This window comes from Pan troglodytes, chromosome 3 (assembly GCF_028858775.2).
Source record: "Pan troglodytes isolate AG18354 chromosome 3, NHGRI_mPanTro3-v2.0_pri, whole genome shotgun sequence".
NCBI classification, from domain to species: Eukaryota; Metazoa; Chordata; class Mammalia; order Primates; family Hominidae; genus Pan; species Pan troglodytes.
This window is the reverse complement of record NC_072401.2, coordinates 21071084-21093304: the sequence shown is the minus strand read 5'-3', so window position 1 is coordinate 21093304 and position 22221 is coordinate 21071084. Positions and strand designations below refer to the sequence as shown.

At 39.5% G+C, this 22221-nt stretch overlaps 1 protein-coding gene across 2 annotated transcripts in view; it reads right to left on the bottom strand.

Moving 5' to 3' along the window:
- Positions 1-3824: 3824 nt before the first annotated feature.
- The window catches only part of SLIT2 (slit guidance ligand 2), a 369313-nt gene continuing 350916 nt past the window's right edge, over positions 3825-22221 (bottom strand). For both annotated transcript variants that reach the window (XM_001163449.6, XM_001163334.8), the window contains 4 exons: positions 14238-14392; positions 7182-7470; positions 6730-6941; positions 3825-5609 (listed from right to left, as the gene is read on the bottom strand). In XM_001163449.6, the coding sequence (XP_001163449.2) occupies positions 5368-5609; positions 6730-6941; positions 7182-7470; positions 14238-14392 (898 nt within the window). In that variant the 3' untranslated portion in view covers positions 3825-5367. The remainder of the gene's footprint in view (positions 5610-6729; positions 6942-7181; positions 7471-14237; positions 14393-22221) is intronic.

The following is a 22221-nucleotide window of genomic DNA, read 5'->3' as shown; positions in this document are numbered from 1 at the left end:
TTTGAATCTAAATTCAGCTGGCCACTTATTGACACAATGACAAAGCTAATTCCCAATGCCGATGGTGATGCCTCTGCTCAGCTGAATTTAATATCTCTGGACAAAGCCCTTGAAATGCTGTATCCCCTTTGTGAGGGGAAGAGGAGGAAGGCAATGGAGAACTCCATTTGGTAAAGAATTCTTGCATATACATTGCTCTCTTCACTCTGAGTGATTTTGTGACTTCTTACTCTCAGGCATCCTGTTTCCTCAACCTCACTGTATCTGGCTTCTGCTTTTTACATCCACTGATCAACAAGCTTATGTAAGGGATGACTTAGGTTGGTCTTGCTCTTCCAGCCTGGTTCTCAGGATGATCCCCAGAGTATACCTCAAGTGCTTGCCCCACTTCTTCACAAGCTGTTACTATAGGTGATAAACCAATACTTATTGATTCATTGAATGACAACCCTGTGACCTCACCAACTTTTCCAGCTGCCATTCCCTCTTCTTCTTTTGTTATCAGACTTATTAAGAGAACAGTCCATTATTCCTTACCCACAACTAGCCAGTGACTACCTCATTGCTTTATTAAAATTTCCCCATTGTTTCTCTCTATTCTGGGACTGCTTCATTCCAGAAATGGATCATCTAAAGTGGGGTTAGTTTTCTGGTTAAGTTCATTCTGTTGTGTTTCTAATTTAGCTTGCCCGTTTTCTTAGCTTCAACTACCACCTGTATGTGGACGAATCTCATATCCACAAGGTGGCCATTCCAGCCCAGAATTTGCTTTACAATATCCCTCCCTAGCATTTGTCAATCTAAGAGCACATACTGAAGGCCAATTTGAGACCACTATGTGAGTAATCTGGAATACCAAACTAAAGAGTTTGGATTTTATCTTACAGTGGAAGTTAGAGATATGTTTTCAAATAATCTAGAGGAATACATTGTTTTCACTCAACAGAGCAGAGGGTGGGTTGGAGGTCAGAAGGCTGGGGTTTCCCAGCCCAGTGCAGTCACCATGATGTCATTAAAACTCAGATTTTAATTGACACCTAATGAACAGGTATTTTCTACTACGTTTCCAGTTGATTCATTTCCCAAGTCTCTGGAAAAATGCACATGAGATTCAAAGCATGAATTGGCCAGCGGTTGTTTTTTTTCAATCCAGCTTTATCAGCCCTCAGTTCATGAATATTCACTACTATTCTTAATTTTCAGTGCTACTTCAAGTATTTATATTTTCCATATCCTCAGAGATATTTCATTTGGAAGTTTAGAGGAGCTACATTAGGCACAGCCAAATAGCTGCTATTTTAAAATGGAAATCCCTTCTTGTTGATGTTTTGAGACCTCACTGCAAACAGATGCTCAGAAGAAAAATATGGACTATATGGTGAATTAAGAAATCCTGAAAATGGTCACTGTTGTGTTACACACAAGCAGTAATTGTATACCTCACAGCAGCCACACTAAATTCTTTTGTTTCCTTGACCACGAGTTCTTTTCCTCCTCTGGCCTACACACAGGCTGCTCTCTCTGCGTGAACTCCCAACCCCTATCTTTACACAAGCTTCCATCTGCCTCCATCCTAGACTCTATTTGATCCTCCATGACTCGGTTTAAATGTCACTTCCTCAGAGAGGCATTCCCAAACCTCCTTACACTTATTTGATTGGATTCCTCTGCTATTCTTTCTTCTAATAACACATAACTTCCTTCAGGATGCTTATCACAATCTGAAATTATGTATCAGTGTGACCATTTGTATAATATCTATTATCCACTTTAACTTCAACCCCAGCTGCATAGAGTGTAAGCTCTAAAATGGCTGAAGTGATGTCTGTTTCATGTGAAACTGTATATCAAAAGTTTAGTGTAGCTTCTTGCACATGATAGGAGATAGGAAATATAGATGTGTTGTTAACTGATTTTTGAATACATAGGAATAAAAATGAAGATAAGTGTGTAAAACTTTGTATGAAGCTTCCTATCCTTGTATAGCTTCCCTTCTTGTGAACGTTATTTTTGAAATAATGGTCACTCCATGAGGTAGATGACACCATAAAGCTTGAGGTCTTTAAGGACTGAATCAATTTCAACAGTCTTTTGATCATTTCTCCAGAAAGAATTGCTGCTGACAAAGCAAATCACCCAAAAAAAGAAAACTCTCAGAGCAATTTAAAGATAGGGGTTCATCTATATTGCTTAGAAATAATTTCAGAAAATCTGTAGTGAAAACAAATTCCAAAGATGACTGAGATGGTTGTTATTCAATGAACACATTTTAAATCAAACACATGTCAGACCCCCATGGCATTTCCTGATGGTGCCTCATTCATGTGAGAATTTAAATTAAAATACATTAGAGATGTTTAGCCACTTTATCATATTACAATGCACATTATTCCATGTAGTAGCTTTGATTCTAAAATGCATGATTTTTTTTTTTGTTTTAATGCATAGAGTTCTGTTGGATATGCTCTGGAACAGTTTCCTATTTAAAGTAATCCTATTGGCAAGACCTTCTAAGTAAGGAACCTTTTATAATATGAATAATTACCCTACATTTATCTTGTTTGTAATTATTTGGCTATTGGATTTATTTTTAAAGGGTGCATGCACAGGAGACAGTCACATCTCAAGGCAAACAACCCCCTAAGAAACTTGCTAATTCAGCTCATATCTCAGACAGCCGTCATTTTATTTTGTGTCTTTCTAAGCAGGAAGGAGAAAGAACACAGTCTGGAAGCTATGAAGGTTTCACTTTTGTTTTCCTTAAAAAATGAAACAGCAAATGTAAAGTCTCTAGTCTGGATTACTTAAAACTACATAATCAAGAAGGAAAAATTATTGGGCTGTGGAATAAGGCTCCAAGGCTTGAAAGTCCCCAAGTAGAGGTAGTAGTTACTAAGCCGTTGCCTTAATTACAGACAATGTGGTCTGGAACACCTGACTGAGGTGGATCCAGCTCCTCTATTTATGAGCCCTGTATGCATGTATAAAGCAGAAAGTGCAATAATCTCATGGTTTTATATACATGAATGAGATATTTCATAGAAAACCCTGAGCATAGTACTTGGCATATAAGAAGCACTCAAAAAACAGTGGCTATATGGATAATACATGTCTATAAACACAAATCTAAATCACGTCATCTTCACAGATGTTTCTTTGTTTAATGAATGATTTAAACCCCTTGGAAAAAAGAAGCAATCAATGGGAATAAATAATTTACAATAGCTATACAATTGTCTCTATAATTACAACTTAGACATTTTAAACAAGAATGAATAAATAGTTGGGTGTCTGTGTCTGTGAGAGAGACCGAGTGTGTGTGTATGGGTGTGTGTGTGTGCATGGTTTTTTGTTTGTTTGTTTGTTTACAGGGAAACAAAGACAAAATCTTATCATGGTTGATGAGGATTATTCCTCCCAGACAATGTTGTTTCTCTGTCCTGGATAGTACACCTTCATGTTACCAACCCTGGCCTAAGAGTGGCTGTCTTTTATTGTTTTCTACCTGGTTCTATTGGGGAGGGAGAAACAAAGAAGAACAAAAACAAAAACATTTCATCTTAGTTAGACTTCATCTTACAATTTTTTGGAAAAAAATAACTGAATATCTTTTTTCAGGCAAATAGTATGTTTTTATATCCATCTCTCTTATGTGGCCATTCCAATATCAGTCCCCAGAAATAACAATGTGTGAATCTCAAACCAATTTTTTGGCAACAAAAAGGTATAGGTTTTCTTCCTTATTCTTTCTGTATCATTTTGATTAATAAATTCTTAAGGAGTGGCCTATTGTGCAATTTCTAAGAACACCACCAAGCTGTTAATGAAGTAAATATCTGTTTAATTTACAAACATCAGCAGTGTAACCGATATTAATCTGGAGAAAGACAAAGCACACTGAATTATACATGTACATCTAATTTTCTTTGTAAAAAAAGAAGTTTTCAGGAAGAAACATCTGCATCTTTACAGGGCACCCTGGGATTTTAATGAGGGAAGAGCACAGTTCACTATAAATCATTATCAATTCTACATTGTAATTTAGCAGCAAACATGTTAACATGGGAGCATTAAGATAATAAAGGAGTTTTATTGTTCGAGGGAAAGAAAAGTCACAGTTCTTGATATGACAGTCTTTTTATCCCCACCCCACCCCCAGAAAAGGGCAAAAAAGGTCAAGGACATATTAATTTGCAAAAGGTCTACTTTCTAGTGTTGATTGCTACCACCATTTCGTTTCTGTGAGGACATGTTGCAGAGGGGCCACTTCTTTCTGTACAATGACCATCTCACATACAGATTTCTGTTTTCCTCTCTCGGACTTTGCATACTCTCTGCAGGTGTCCTGAATGAGGCCAGTAGGTCATTGACATCAGTGATCAGATGTCAAGGTCAACAAACAGACCAACACATATTTATCCCAAGATAAAACCCTATGTTAGTACTATTGCCAAAAAAAAAAAAAAAATCCTGATTTTTAAGTTTGAAAAATGTACAAAAATATCAGGATAATTATAAATTAATATATATTAAAGCATCAAGGAACAGTAAAAGGATGGCCTAAAATGTTAAGTACAATGTACTTTGATACAATAAATATTTCTCATGGAAACTGAATACTGTATAGGGCTGTTTAGAACTCATAGAAACAAAAAATCATATTATTACTAATTTATTTATCAATAATCTATTGGTTCTTTATCATCTCCTTTATCATTTATATTACAAAAAATTAATACTGGAAAATGGTAAAGACTTTTGTGTGCTGCTTCTGCTGACATGCTGACATTTAAAAGGAAGATAAAATTTATTTTAGCACTTTCATTTCCTCTCATAAATGGAACCCAGATCCTCAGGACACTTTATATTTTGCATGAAATATTTCTCATCCATTTGTTCTATCTGTGAATTCTGGAGTTCCGTTCTCTTGCCTTGCATCCTCATTCACACACATGTGCTTGGTATGTCCTAGTGAACTTGGTTGATGTGAAGGAGGGTACACAGGTTTTATGATCTGGGCAATTTCACAGCAGTGCACAGTAGCTCCTCTGTCCCTCGTGCATGTGCTTCTGCTTGTCTTCAGCATGTTACAAAGATGGACCCGAGTTGCAATGGTTCCCATCGCTGTTCTAATGTCTCCAGGTATATCTTTCTTCATACTTCTCCAGCATAGGGGAAGCTTTAGTTCAAGCATTTCTTTTTTTTTTTTTCCAAATGCAGAAAAAAAGTCTTTATTCTCATAATAAAAATAAGTCTGTTCTGTATTTTACAATATATTTCAAATATTTCCACTATGAAGCATTCATTAGTCCCACATGGTCAAGAAGTATACAACCTTTTCCAAAGACAGAGCTGCCGGGAGTGTGTTTAGGACACACACCTCGTACAGCCGCACTTCACCACTTTCTCAACCTCGTCCACAAAGGAGGAGCCGTCAGTGCATTCGAAAGAGTATTTCCGCCGCTTGCTCCTCAGCGGTCCACAGCACTGCCCTCCTGCACACCCACCTCTGCACTCTAATCGGGACACCTTCTTGGTTGTTTGGCAAGCAGCATAGCCCTGCTGCTTTTGGTAATAATCTCTTATCCTTTCCCCTCGACAAGAGATTTCTAGAAAAGAACAAAAAGCACAAGCATTTTAAGAACAGTCACTGTAAGTCATGCAGAGTGACTGTGAATCCACAATTTAATTCAGAAGCCTTTGCTTCCCCTTCGTAACTTGCTTTACATATTATTAGCTGGTGGCACGGCCTCCTATTCTTTGAAAAATACTTCTTTTTGGTCTCTATTTTCAGCAAAGTGAATGCTATTATGTAGAATATAAATACAACGCTATTGCAGCGACAAGAAAATTGGATTCCTAAATATTTTCTTTCATTGCAAAAAAGGAAAAAAAAATACACATCTTCTGTTTTTACACTACTAACAGCTGGTTTTGTTTACCACAGGGAGCAGTTTCAGAGAGTATGCCATTTTATTTATTAGACCTGGAGTTTAACATTATCCAATCTGTTACTTAATACAAGTAACATTCCATTAACTTCATAAATTACCCCAGTATGAAGTATGTAGTTCAAAAAAGAGACATCTGCTAAAAGCTTCCATGGGCACGTTCCTCTTGTCTCGTCCCTTGGACACACAAAACAAAATCCGTGCCAGCTGGAGGCCAGGCGAGCTCTGATCACGCAGACAAAGGAGAAGGAGGAAGGTGAACTAAGAAGTCAGCCTGTTTCCGTTCCTCTCACCCACATGATTTGCTGTGATAAATCAGTCGATTCTAAGGCCAAAGGTCATTTTGTACTAAAACTAGAGCAGAATTAAGAGGACCATCTTCTCTGTGCCAGAAGATGAATTAATAATATATACGGATGAGAACAGCCGGTAAAGGTAAGACAGGAGTAAAGTAAATGTGCTTCTCCATCAGGTAAAAAGGAGTATTTCTTTTACAACAAATCAACTTGTGAGAAGCATCTGAAGGCTGTATACAATCTTGCGGTGGAGGTTTAAGGTCATTTCACAGCTGGTGCCTTCATAATACTTGAAAATAAATCAATAGCAGCAACTGCAAGTAGTGTGAAGACCTAGTATTCTCTCCTGTCACTCCCCTCTCTCTGTCTCTGTTGCTCCTGTTTTTTTTTTTTTTTTTTCACTTTTTCTCCCTCTCTTTTCAAAGACATGGGACCCCTCTTGCTTTGCCAAGAGAATGAGGTGCCCAGTGGGGCTGGCTTACCTCGATCACAGCTGTCCCCCGTGTATCCACTGCTGCATTCACAGTAGGGTTGCCCTAGACCTGAAAGCCTGCACTTCCCATGCTTGCACTTGATCGCCTGGCACGGGTTAAACAGATCCTCCTCTTCATCACAGAGGACACCTCCATGGCCCTCCAAGCACTTACAGCTGTAGGAGAACGCATTGATGGGCAAGCAGGTGCCATGTACGCATCTACAGGGAGGAGGAACACAGGAGTGGGAATGCATTCAGAAGAGGAGGTAAGAATGAATGGAGGTGATATAAGAATGGAGAATGATTGAGAAAATATGAGGGACAGAGTGCTAATGCCTAACGAACCTCCCCTCCCCTCCCCTCCCTTCCTGTCCCCTCCCCTTCTTCTTTCCTTCCTTCCTTTGGTTTGGCTTTGAGGCTTTCAGGTGTGTGCTCAACTCCCAAGCAGCAGGAACTTACTTATTTCCAAGGCAAGGGTCATTGGTCCGTTGGTCACAGAGGGGTCCCATCCATCCTTCCTGGCACTCGCAGGTGAAGCCTGCCTGGCTGCTGGGCTGGCATGTGCCATGGGCACACACCTTCTTGTGGCATGGCTCACAGCCAGGCAAAATGCCTGTTTGCATCGGTACCTTCTGGAAGTCCTGCAGCTCACTGTTGATGTAAAGGTTCCGGATGCAGCCGTGGAAGCTGGTTCCGTTCTGCCCAGGGGCCTGGCGCAGAGATGCCACGTTACTCTTCCCTGGCATGCCTGGGGAGGAACACCAGGTCAGAGGTCAGGATCTCTGGGGATTTCTCAGCCATTTACTACTCAGAAATACTGATGCTTGGGACCTCACTGCCAACCTATTATGGCAGGATATTTGGGCAGGGTGGTAGGGAAGTGAAGTGGAGAAGAGATGTAGAGATGTGTGTTTTTGTTTTGTTCTGTACTGGAAGATGCTCCAGGAAATTCTAATCCACAACTAGAATAAAATACCTAGTTGATTGGTGGTTAATCTTTAAAATTTGCTTCAAAGAAAAATTTACATGTACACAAATATATAAAACCTAGAGGCAGAGCTACTGTCCTTAAAGGCAAGACTGCGGGAAGGGAACATTCCCTCTCTGTTTGTCCTCCACCCCCCACCTCCAGGCACACACTCCTGGAAGTCTGGAGCTCCATAAAGCTCAGTTTATGGTGCTCTAATTCCACCCCTTATCTTAAAGACAAGGGGCTAGGGCTCAGAAAGCCCTGGTGACATGCTCAAGGTGACCCAGTGAGTTCAGGTTAGAGTTAGGCTGATGAGAAGAACTCCTCTATCTCTGGAGTCAGGGTTGGGTCCACCAGGTTTCAGGGGCTGACAGCTGGGGTTCACAGTGACCATTCACCCCAGCCCTCCCACATTCGAAGTTAGCAACGAATTCAGCTCACTCCTGGCAATGTCCCTGAGCTTGGTCAATGATGTCAATGCCTAAAAACTCACTCCTGATTCTTTTCAGGACAGCACCTCATTCACATCATTTTTTCTTTCTTGCTAATTAAGAGTGAAGACTTCACAGTCCAAGAAATCAGAAATAAAAATGAAATTCCTTCAAAAACAGAGTATTTGCAATCTTTGTATATATACATTCCACTAGTGACAGTTATCTGGTAACACTCATTTTGGCAAAACGGAAGAATCTTTCCATGGCCTAAGCCAGACCCTTAGTCCCTGGAAGGCATCCTGCAGAAGGCACCCATCCAGGGAAGGGGGGAGGGTGCTGGAGGCTTTCAGAGTGCTGGCTACACCACCACCACATCCCCACAACCCCCTAATTATGCTTTAGCTGTGCCTAAACTCTGGACTGCTGGCTGGAAGTTCTAGGCTGAGGAAGACCCAGTTTCTCACTCTTCAGGGGGTCTGTTGGTTCTAAAGACCAAGAACTGTAGCACACTCTGGGTCCGAACTTATGCCACCTTCTCCTTTCCCATTCATAGGAAATGACTCATCCATTGGCATTCAAAGCATGCATCAGTCAGACAGCTAGGTGTACGAAACCACTAGGTTAGACGGTAAGGATTTCTGGTTCTGCGTGCACTTGGAGCAGTTATTTCTTCTCTCTGGGGCTTAGTATTGTCATCTATACACCATGAGCATATGGACCAGAGAAGTTGTCCTAAGTTTGTCATACATAAGAACCAACAGCAGTGCATGCTCAAAGGCAGCTTTGCAGGCTCCTCTCTCCCCTCCTTCTGAGGTTCTGATCCTGTAGGAACAGGAGAGGTGCAGAAATCTAAATATCTACATGCAGCTCAGGTGATTCGGGTAGTCCATGGTTACACTCTGACAGGTATTGAATGAAGTCTCTTGGCTGTGAAGTTCTGTGAGTACAGGCCTTTAGTCTATGTCCATCTCGCTGTGGGTTGCTTTCTAGAGCAGGGTCAAAAGGATGAAACTTACCATTTCCAGGAAAGGACTGGTGACAGAAAATTCCTTGACCTGGGGTAAGTTTTTCTAATTTAACCATATCCATCCATCATAAGGACTTTAATGACCACACATTTATGGTCCTTTTTTCGGTGGTTAAAAATGAACTTCTTCCAAAACTATTTTTAATAGCTCATTTTGATATAGGCACAACACACATATGTGCACATGTCAAGAATAAATACAGATTGGCAAAGTTCCACAGCACAGAGAAACAATTAGTAAATCTGTTCCTTTTTGTTCCAAAGCTAACAATTAGAAAAAGCCCAGCTTTGACTAGAGTAATTTGTCAATGAAAATGTTTAGACATCATACGTATATTTGAGTTTCAATAGGCTATCATAAAATCAAGAATTATTCTGAGTCAATCTTTTCACGTGCTAGGTCTTCATTGACAAACAGAAGTAGATACATGAATTTTTTTTTTTTTTTTTTTTTTTTTTTTGAGACGGAGTTTCACTCTTGTCGCCCAGGCTGGAGTGCAATGAACGCATCCTTGGCTCACTGCAACCCCCGCCTCCTGGGTTCAAGCGATTCTCCTGCTTCAGCCTCCCGAGAAGCTGGGATTACAGGCATGCACCACCACGCCTGGCTTATTTTGTAATTTTAGTAGAGACCAGGTTTCTCCATATCGGTCAGGCTGGTCTCGAACTCCCGACCTCAGGTGATCCACCCGCCTCAGCCTCCCAAAGTGCTGGGATTACAGGTATGAGCCACCACGCCCGGCCAGATCCATGATTTTTTTTTAAGCCTTTCCTCTATGCCATTGGCTTAGTTGGAAGTCATTCAATCAATCAGCCAATCAATCAATCAACCAACAGATAACTTAGCAAACAGCTTTTAGCCTTATTTCTACAGGCCTCAAAATGATAATAAAGAGACCAAGTATCAAGCCTAGGTCCTCTGTCCCGTGGCAGGACAAGGAGGACATTTGTTGCATATACATGGATTTCCATGCATGGGGCTTATTTTTTGATTTTCTTCCCCATTAGGTAATAAGGGTTCAGTTGGACTACAGACAGAAAAACATGAAAGCTAAATTATTTTGTGTCGGCCGAGTGCAGTGGCTCATGCATGTAATCCCAGCACTTTGGGAGGCCGAGGTGGGTGGATCACATGAGGTCAGGAGTTTGAGACCAGCCTGCCAAACATGATGAAACCCCGTCTCTACTAAAAGTATAAAAAATTAGCTGGGCGTGGTAGCAGGCGCCTGTAATCCCAGCTACTTGGGAGGCTGAGGCAGGAGAATCACTTGAACTCGGGAGGTGGAGGTTGCAGTGAACCAAAATCGTGCCATTGCACTCCAGCCTGGGCAACAAGAGCGAAACTCCATCTCAGAAAAAAAAAAAAAAAATTGTGTCAAGTAAAGCACATATCATGGGTAGTTGATAACCCAAGGGTAGGTTAAGCTGCCTCTCCATATACTCACCAAGGGGCTGCCTCTCCCCAGATGCTGAGGCAACACCTTCAGGCAGTCCTCCTTGGGCAGCATCCCTGTTTTTTTTTTTGTTTTTTTGTTTTGTTTTTTAACTTTTATCTTAAGTTCGGGGGTATATGAGGGTTACACTCCCCACCAACAGTGTATTATGTGTTACCGTATAACAAACCGGGTAAACTCATGTCACGAGGGGTTTGTTGTATGGACTATTTCAGCACCCAGGAATTAAGCTTAATGTCCATTAGTGATTTTTCCTGGTCCTCTCCCTCCTCCCACCCTCCGCCCTCTGCTAGGCCCCAGTGTGTGTTGTTCCCCTCTCTGTGTCCATATGTTCTCATCATTTGGCTCCCACTTATAGGTGAGAAACATGCAGTATGTGTTTTTCTGTTCCTGTGTTAGTTTGCTAAGGATAATGGCCTCCAGCTCCATCCATGTTCCTGCCAAGGGCATCAGCTCAATTCTTTTTTTGTGGCTGCATGGTATTTCGTGATGTATATGTACCACATTTTCTTTATCCAGTCTAGAATTGATGGGCATTTAGGTTGATTCCATGTCTTTGCCATTATGAATGGTGCTGCAATGAACATATGCATGCCTGTGTCTTTATGATAGAATGATTGAGATTCCTTTGACTATATGCTCAGTCGTGGGATTGCTGGGTTGAATGGTGGCTCTATTTTTAGGTCTTTAGGAATCGCCACACTGTTTTCCACAATGGCTGAATTAATTTACATTTCCACCAACAGTATATAAGTGTTCCTTTTTCTCCACAACCTTGCCAGCAGCTGTTATTTTTTGACTTTTTAATAATAGCCATTCTCACTGGTGTGAGATGGTATCTCATTGTAGACATAATTTTTTTTTTTTGGAGATGGAGTCTCCCATTGTCGCCCAGGCTGGAGTGCAGTGGTGCGATCTCGGCTCACTGCAAGCTCCACCTACTGGGTTCATGCCATTCTCCTGCCTCAGCCTCCCGAGTAGCTGGGACTACAGGTGCCCGCCACCATGCCCGGCTAATTTTTTGTAGTTTTTAGTAGAGACGGGGTTTCACCGTGTTATCCAGGATGGTCTCAATCTCCTGACCTTGTGATCCACCCGCCTTGGCCTCCCAAAGTGCTGGGATTACGGACGTGAGCCACCATGCCCAGCTGTAGTCACTATTTTTGAAGAGAACTTATTAGTTACCTTGCTCTCTTTTTCTCCCTCTGCTTCTCATGCCTTTGCCATACAGCATTCAAGGCTGTGGTCTTACAGGTTCCTTGTGGTTTGAAAATCTGAGTCACCCTTGAGACTGCACTCTAAGCGGGGAGAAAGTGGGCCCATGGTGATCTCTGGCAGTGGGACTGGGATGAAAGTGGTTTCCTTGAGGCCTGGGTGGACAGAGGTGTTGTTTGAATTCTTCCAGGCCCTCTACCTTCAGAAGGATAAATACTTTTCATTTTGAAGTTTAAAACTTTTTTTCCTTTTTTTTTTTTTTTTTTTTTTTGGCGGGGGGCGGGGGAATGTTCTGACTTAAACAGTCTCATCCTGTATTTTTTTTTTTTTTCTTGAGATAGTGTCTGGCTCTGTTTCCCAGGCTGTACTGCAATGGTGCAATTATGGTTCACTGCAGCCTCAACCTCCCGGGCTCACATGATCCTCCCTCCTCAGCCTCCCAAAGTGCTGAGATTATGGGTGTGAGCCACCATGCCCAGCCCCCTGTATTTTTAAAATTTGTTTTATACTATATTCTAAAGGGGCTTCGAAAGATTTAGTGAAGTGGATTCTAATGAAAGCATAATAAAATCAAGTGAACGAAAAGTCCATAAATAAACAACAAAAGGCCACAGCACTTAGATTTGTTCCCTTTCTGCTTTATGTGAAGAAGTGAATGGCAATGCAGGTGGCTTTGGAGTCAGCCAGATCTGGACTTAAATGAGGTATCTACTACATAATAGCTTTGTGTACTTGGACAAGTTATATAAAATCCTTGAGATTGCTCTTCAGGGACTACAAAACAGAGAAAATCATACCTACTTCCTAAGATCTCTGCACATTAAGGCTATAAAAGGAGCACTGTGTTGGGCACATAGCATGTGCTCAATAAATATAATTTATTTTCTCTCAAATCACAGGTACACTTGCGACTTGGCTTCACCCATCCAAAAGCAACCCTGTTAACTGGAGTGCTGGCAAGAATGGAAGATTTGCTTTTTAATGAGACTCTCTGCTGTGATTCCCATGAAGCAATCAGATAAGTCAACTTGCTGAGTAGACTCACTATGCAATACTTTATTTATAATGCATTATAGTTACTTGAAGATGCCTCTGCATTCTTGATTTTTTAGGGAGTAGAATGGACATTTCTTCTTCAACTTTGTATCCTTTATGTATCCATTTACTTAGTTCCTAGTATGTGGTAAGTACTCAATAAATATTTACAGAATTGAACCAAAGACTTCCAACTGTTTCTAAAACAATCCAACTCTGCCAAAATGTTAAGACTGTCTACTACTGAAATTATTAAAACAGAAATGCCTTAGACTTAGAGGCACTGAAAAGAAGGCTTTGAGTGGTTGAGATAATGGTGCAGCATAGGTTATTATTTTTCAGAAAATGATGTGAAACTCATGAAAATATCTGTCATGGTGATGAAACTGTACACTAACCTGTTCAAAGCTTTTACTTATTTATCTGTAAAATAAGTTAGTTTTATCAGTCAATTCAAATAAATTCAATGTAATTTAATCCAATGCTTCTCAATTCAGCATTAACTGCTTTCTGGCTCCTTTACCAGAATTTTGAAACTCTATGCCTCCAGTTTATATTTGTTCCTCCAAATAGAGGCAAGATTGGGACCTCTCTCCTTTGCGGGTCCTCTCCGATGGGCTCCTACAGAACTTTGCTTATATCTCTGTCCCTCATTTATTCACTCATCTGCCTTCTTTTCACTTAAAAATGAAGCCCAGGGTCTTCACTCTATGATTTCAAGTCCTAACCTACCTTTCCAACCCTCTCTCTTGTTCATTCACCTTAAGGTCTTAGTGGAACAGAACTATTTATTGTTATTCTAATACAATTTGTACATTTAATTTGTTCATTCATTCATTCATTCATTCAGTCATTGGATTACAGTGATACTTATCCTATCATCCAGATGAATTAGCAACTGGTAGTGCAGAAGCTCTAGCATGGTAACATTTGACTGAGCTGATAGGGTTTGCCTCTTTAAGGGAGCTGGGGTGGGGTCATCTACTTTCCAGTTTGCATTAAGCTTGTTTTATCATTTTCTTGATTGTATGATTTAATCTCTAACCAACTTTCCTTTTCCATAGACCAGATCAAATATAAGATTAAATTATATAATGTATAAATCACCTAGCATATGTGATTGACACAAAAGAAATATTAATTAATGTCTTTCTCTACCCAGATGACACATTTAGTTAGAAACAGAGATGGGATAATAAAATGATCCCTTAACACCCACCTAGAGATCTTTCTGTTCTGTCTTTGCCATCCATCTTTCAATGATTGATCACTATTGGTCAATGACAAATCCCGATATATTAGGCATTAACAAACTTCAGAATTCATCCATAATGAGAATCACAGGGTTTCAGGACCAACTGAATGTGGAAGACAGCTTACCTCCTACATAGAGTGGAGAGTCAAAATTCAGAGTGGACTGCTTTGACAAGTTAGTGATGATTTTGGGGTTCCCACCATCCACGGACAAAGAGAGACTCTGATCCAAGGCGAGTAGTTCCACAATGTGGAAGTTTCCATCATTGATTGTCTCCACACTACAACGGAAAAAAAAAAAAAAAGGCTGATTCTTCCATTTTCTTTTCATTAAAGCAAGGTAGTTAAAATACAAACTTTGATAAGTGCTCCTTGGGAAAAGAGATGGCAATCTAACACTAACGAAGATAAAGATCAGTAGTTGAATTTTTTTCAAAAATAGGCATTTTCAAGGAGATGTGATTGATTTCAGTTTCTCAGGAACTGAATACAAAATAAGTTTGTTCTTTTATGACGAGAAGTAGAAATAACTACATTTCATCATCATCCAGCCACATTCTCTCAATATGTAACGATTTCAAAGGATAATTTATACATTTGCTTTTAACTTCCATAAAAGTTCCATTTACCAAGATACTATTACTTCAAATTGTACGAAAAGACAAGGAAACTAGGCCTGTGCCAAAAACACCCTAACACATTGACCTTAGGCAACTGCTGGCTTCTGCTCTTAAAAAAAACTGTAGATTAGGACTTACCAGAATCAAACACACACACAAATGCAAGGAGAACCAACTTGGTGGGATCTCAGTACTTTTTGAAATTTGTTAATAATATCCTCTTACTTTCTGTGCATTTTCATCAACTGATATTGCTGTGAAGAAGTTATCTATGCTCAGTGGAGACATGGGAATAACAGATTAAATAAAATGCTTAACATAGTGATATCTAGGAAATATTGCAATGACAGTGGCTGTCTGGATTCTTTTCTATAATTTTCAAGGGCCAGGTCTAACAATTATTACTGTCACCTTCTAAAAACCTTGGAAGGGCTTATAGAAATTGATGAAGTGAATAAAGACAAAAAGATGAAGAAAGGTAAATGGAAAATGAGGATTAAAAACTAAGATGAAGTTGAGTGCAATTAGTAAATATGTTTTACATGGTTTTAAAGTGTAGTTGCATATCTAACTCTGGTGTTACAGCAGTCAAAAAAGCAAACCAGACCAATGAAACAGGACCAAAGAAGAAATAGGACCAATACACGGTGCAGTGTTAAGAACGTACTTACCTTTCGCTATACAGGAAAAACATGGCATAATGGAAGTTGGGATCAAAATGTTAATGGTGACTATTAAAGATCTAACATGCTGGGATACTGGGAAGACTGAAAAAGGCTCCAACATGGAAACATGGGAGCATGTGATAGATTATTCCTAAATGTGAATACTTAATACTCTGTATACAAGATGACTGCTTACATTTCTAGGCACTGATATTTAAATTTGTAAAATGGCAAAGTCTAGGGAATGATAGAAAAATGCATTAACATATTTCTGCATGGTTCTCACCACTGGAGTCTAATCATCTTCTGTTGTTTATGCTGACAGGTAATAAAATGTTTTTTTTGATTTGAGAACAAGAGAAATCATTCTGCAGAATTGTGAAAACATTTGACATTCTTTCTGTTTAGGTGGTTAGAAGAGTCCACGTGTACAGGAATCTTTGATAGCCTGTCTCAGGTAACAACTTTATAAAATTAAATGTTAGATATGTCAATCAATATTTTTGCCTTTTACACATTTAATTATCCTAACACTTAACATCAATACAATTGGCAGAGGAAAAAGTAGACCAGAAAATTATTTTATAAGTAAAGTTGCACACCATTAGTGGTTTTAAATATGACTCTCTTCTAAGAGGGTATGCCAAGTAGTAACATTGGCTAGTGGTTAAGCATATAGACTCTGTAGTCAGATAATCCTGGATTCGAATCGTGGTCCTGCATTTATTAAGTGTTTGTTTTAGATAAGTTACTTTATTACTAATATATTTCAGTTTTCTCTTCAGTAAATGCTAATAAATATTTCTGCCTTCCATGGTTAATTTGAGGACTATGTAAAATGACTGAAAGATACCCAGCATAGCAAAAATTAATGTTAGATATTAGTATCACCATCACTATCATATCAGCCCCCCACCCAACCACGATCATCATGATACAAATAATTCAATACCATTTCTGAATCTTCTTTAGTAAAGAATTTAGCTTTATTTTAAATATTGATTGTAAGATAATGTTAAAGGCTGGCAGAAATATAACAACTTCTTTGGGGGCATATCTTTTTCAAGTTACTAAAAGTTTTAAAGTAAAACATTAAAATAAAGACAGACATAAAGAGAGTAGAAGTGAATTCCTTTTTACTTTGAGGTTATACACAACTTTCCAAGTAGTTTTATATGGATGTCCTATCAACATCAACCTTAATAAATATTAATAATGAGGCCCCCCATTTCTCTTTAAAATTGCAAAGAAAAGACCCATATATTACCAAGGAATGGATTCTTGGTCACATATTGGTCTTAGTCAATTCAGTCATGTCATCATCAATGATGGTGTTTGATGCAGTACAATTGTATGGTTTAAGTTAACACACTTTACAGTTTTAAACACCCTAATGCAGTGTGTCAGATGGGAACTTGGAGGTAGGTAGTTTCATCATCAACTCACTTTGCTTATTGCTCCTTTATTCCCTCCTCTGTTCCTTTTTACTCTTTTTTGGAGTACATGTCTTAAACTCTTGCTAATTGTAAGCTAATTTAAAGTATCATCCATGTATTATTTATTTCTGAAAATATGTGGTAAGTAAACACAAGGGAGATGTATTAGGAATAACATATATTAATTGTTTTTAGCAATACTCCTAGATGATATCTATAGATAATCATTACACTACACTTCAAGCATGTTTAAGACAAGACCTCTGAAAATTCATTTCATAAAACATAGTTGGAAGTTTCAGTGGCAGTATCGTCAAGGATAATGCTGAGAGATAAATCTTGCTCAGCTTGTCCTAGCTCTCATTAGACATGTCATCTTTGGTTAGTGTGACCTTAGGTGATTTTTCTTCCTTTTAAGAGAAGTGCAAATAGGAAGAGCAAAGGATTATATATCACATACTAAGGGCCAGGTACTAAGAACTTTACAAGTATTACCTCATGTAAGCTTCACAACAAGAGGTGAGCACTGAGGACATCCAAGGTGACACATCTAGTTAGTGGCTAAACAGTTCTGAAGCCAGGTTGTCCAGCTCAAGTGTATGTGCTCTTAATTATTATGCACTACTTTTACAATCGAAAACCTGAGGAATACCTATTCCTAGACAAATGGCATGTGTTTTCACCACTAACAAGCTTTTAATACATGATTTCTGTCCCAAATAGCCTGGGAATAAAGTTCTATAGTAAATTACCTTGTATGATAGCAAAACTTGATTCATTTACTAAAAAACACTGAATTGTTAATAAAAGTAATGATCTTACAATAAGAGTTTGAAGAATGCATATAAATTATATGGATTTAAAAACTTAGTTTGGATTTTATTTTCCCAATTATGAGTGAGATTATGAGTGAGATAGACTGACTATACTTTTCTCTCCCTAAAAGCTTTAAATGTCTAATCTGATCACACCAGAACTTCCACAAGACTTATCATTGAGATTAATTCCATTTATATCTCCCTGGAATTAAATGAAGCCTCATCTTGACCTCTTAACAGGTAAGTACAGTAAAGTTCATGATTTTAGATTCCTTTTTTTTTTTTTTTGAGACAGAGTCTCGCTCTGTCAGCCAGGCTGGAGTACGGTGACATAATTATGGCTCACTGCAGCCTCAGCCTCCTGGACTCAAGTGATCCTGCTGCCTCAGCTTCCTAAGTAGCTAGGACCACAGCTGCATGCCACCATGCCCAGCTACTTCTTAAATTTTTCTGGAGAGATAGGGTATTGCCATGTTTCCCAGGCTGGTCTCAAGTGATCTTCCTGGCTTGGCCTCCCAAAGTGCTGAGATTACAGATGTAAACCACCACAACTGGCCAACTTGGTTTTTAAGATAGTATTTTACACATGGGACCTAAAGAGAATTTTTCAGAGTTAATTACATTCTAACTTGGTGTTTCATGCTGTCTTTTCTAGCATGAGATAAACTGGAGGATGTCCAGGAATCCTTTGTCTACACATTCGTTTAAAATTAAAGCAGTGGGCCAGGCGCGGTGGTTCACGCCTGTAATCCTAGCACTTTGGGAGGCCAAGATGGGTGGATTGCTTGAGCTCAGGAGTTCGAGACCAGCCTGGGCAATATGGTGAAACCCTGTCTCTACTAAAATACAAACAAAATCATCTGGGCGTGGTGGCGGGTGCCTGTAAGCCTAGCTATGCGGGAGGCTGAGGCACGAGGATTGCTTGAACCTGGGAGGCAGAGGTTGCAGTGAGCCGAGACCGTGCTACTGCGGTCCAGCCTGGGCAATATGGTTAAACCCTGTCTCTACTAAAATACAAACAAAATCATCTGGGTGTGGTGGCGGGTGCCTGTAATCCCAGCTATGCGGGAGGCTGAGGCACGAGGATTGCTTGAACCCGGGAGGCGGAGGTTGCAGTGAGCTAAGACCGTGCCACTGCAGTCCAGCCTGGGCAACAAAGTGAAACTCTGTCTCAAAAAATAAAATAAAATAAAATAAAATAAAATAAAATAAAATAAAATAAAATATAAAAAATAAAATAAAAGCAGTGATCGACACATCAGTTGCTACATAGTAAGACTGCCTGAGCTAGAAAGCCATAATCCACTTTTTAGTCTATAGCAGCTGTCTCCTACATACCCACATGTAATGCATGGCATCCTTTTGGGTTCTGATAAGTATTGATAAACTCTCTTTCACCACTCCCTAGGGAACAATATATTTTATGATTCACAAAAACTACAAGCGAACCACTTAACTTTGAGCCTTTCCACTGGGAATTTGAATTGCATTTATTACTGTTACTATGAGGTTTAGTTTTACTACACTCACCTATTTCCTGAGATTTGTTTTCTTGAGTTTATATACTGGAAGTGGATACATGAAAACAAAGCAGTTCCCCAACTGTTTGTGGTCTGCTACAGAAAAATAATTCAGAAACTTGGGGCTTAAAAGAGGGGCTTTAAAATGTCTCTGATTTTCTTTCTCTACTTTGCTTACACACAACACACTAACAATGATAAACATAATGTATTTCTGTAGTTTAATAAAGGACTGTTTTTCCTTATGTGAGCTTCAACTTCTTGCCTTAACATTTTAAAGTATCTGGGCTGGGTGCGGTGGCTCACGCCTGTAATTCCAGCACTTTGGGAGGCCAAGGTGGGTGGATCTCGAGGTCAGGAGTTCGAATCTAGCCTGGCCAAGATGGTGAAACCCCGTCTCTAGTAAAAAAACAAAAATTAGCTGGGCATGGTAGCGCATGCCTGTAATCCCAGCTACTCTGGAGGCTGAGGCAGGAGAATCGCTTGAACCCAGGAGGTGGAGGTTGCAGTGAGGCGAGATTGTGCCACTGCCCTCTAGCCTGGGCGACAGAGCAAGACTCCATCTAAAAAAAAAAAAAAAATTAAAGTATCTGGTGACATATTCCACGCTTTGGAATAGGAACTGGAACCCAAACTCAACTGGTCATCTCATTTTGGTGTTTCTGGCCTGATGATACTTCACCTGTCAAGTGGGAGTGATACTAAAAGTATTCTTGCCTATCTCTTTAGTCAAAAGGAATGGGAAGCCAAATGAGATTAAAGATATCTATGTAGGCTGGGTGCAGTGGCTCACGCCTGTAATCCCAGCACTTTGGGAGGCTGAGGTGGACGGATCACAAGGTCAGGAAATGGAGACCATCCTGGCTAACGTGGTGAAACCCCATCTCTATTAAAAATACAAAAAAAGCTAGGCGTAGGGGTGGGCGCCTGTAGTCCCAGCTACTCAGGAGGCTGAGGCAGGAGGATGGCATGAACCCAGGTGGCGGAGCTTGCCGTGAGCCGAGATCGCGCCACTGCACTCCAGCCTGGGCGACAGAGCAAGACTCTGTCTCCAAAAAGAAAAGATATCTAAATATACCTGTAAGAATTTTTCAAAAGAAAGCTTTAGAAAATAGTTGTTCAAGTAATATTTTAATCAGTACTTTTGAAACAGATTAACATGAATAAAATTCACTAAACTAGAAAGGCTTCTCTAAACTTGAACATACTGTACAGTGAGATGTCAGGCTATAAAATTCCCACTTGGGTATTTATTCTTCAGTATCCAGATATTTGAGCAGGAAGAGTATCCATGAATCATCAGCATTACTCAATATCGTGAGCCAACTCTGTGCCAAGCACGATGTTAGGTGCTTTACATTCATTCAATTCTCATAACCAAACATGAAAAGCAGATCTAATTGCATTTATTGAGATAAGGAAAATAAAGCACAAAGAAATGAAGCAATTTGCCCAAGGTTATAAGCTAGTAAATAGGGGGAACTTTCCATATGGCATATCAAGAATGGCTGAATAAACATCTTGAAAACAAGAATACCACATAGATTCTGTCTACTCTTTGTCTCCCCAATGAGACTGAACTTCTCAGATACAAAGATAATCTTTGTTGTTTCTTTTGTATTTTTGTTGAAATGTAAGCCTGTAAATTGCACAACCCAGAGTGTATGTAGCCAACCAAATGTAACGGTAGGTGACAGAAAGTCCCCTGAATTTGAGCAGGTTGCCTAAATATGAAAACCTGTACACTAGTAAGGTGGTTCATCTGATTCTCTTATTTTTAAACAGTAGCTAGCTGTGTTTCCAAAGAAACTGCCTGGTTTGGAAAATGACATTAATTTGAATCTAAAAAAAGAAGCATATATTTTTCAATAATAACTTTTGTTAAAAAAAAGTTTATGTTTTTCTAGATGAAAAGAAACTCACTTTGAAAGACAACAGATTATTAGCCTACTTGAGAATAAAAATTTAATACTCCAGCCCTGTCTGAGGACCTACTGCTTAAATTTAGGCTGCCATTCATTTTTCCATTCTTTCATGGCACTATTACTGATATGGTTTGGCTCATCTTGAATTGTAGTTCCCATAATTCCTCGTGTTATGGGAGGGACCCAGTGGGAGATAATTGAATTATGGGGGCAGTTTTCCCCATACTGTTATCATGGTAGCGAATGACTCTCACGAGATGTGATGGTTTCATTGGAGTTTTCCCCTTTCGCTTAGTTCTCAATTCTCTCTTGTCTGCCACCATGTAAGACATTCCTTTCACCTTCTGCTATGATTGTGAGGCCTCCCTAGCCATGTGGAACTGTGAGTCAATTAAACCTCTTTTTCTTTATAAATTACCCAGTCTCAGGTATGCCTTTATCAGCAGTGTGAAAACGGGCTAATACAATTACTAAGTCCCTCTTTATGCTATTCTCTAAGTGCTGTAAAGATTAGGCCCGTGCGCCATATTCCAAATCCATTCCCTTGTTAGGCAGCTCATTTCATCTATGTTGCTGGTTACAGTCCTTTAGGCAGTAGGTTGCTGGCAAATGTTTAACAACCGGTACTGTTAAAAAAAAAAAACAAGAACAAAAACCTGGATTTGTAGGCTTTGCTGATTTTTGTGGTGGGAATATTCCCAATATGGCTGATTTCAATGTGAGCATCAAGCATGATGTTGTAGAACTTGGATATGAGAAGAGATGCAGACAATCAGCTCTCAAAGTACATATTCCTTTTACACAAGGGGTTCTCAAAGTGTAGTCCCTGGAGTACAAGATCTCCTGGAAACTTGTTAAAAATGCAAATTTTCGGGTCTAGCTAAGAGCTACAGAATCAGAAACTAGGGGTGGTGCCCAACACCTGTATTTTAACATGTTTTTCAGGTGATTCCAATGCAGACTTTTGGAAACAACCATTCTACACTACTGCCTGTATGCTTGGTGCTGTTAACAGCAGGCATGTCTACAAGAAGCCATGATCTTCTATCCAGATGTAACAGATAAGATGAGAAAATATGCATACTACTTTATTTCTACGCTAAAATAATAAATACTACATCTTGAG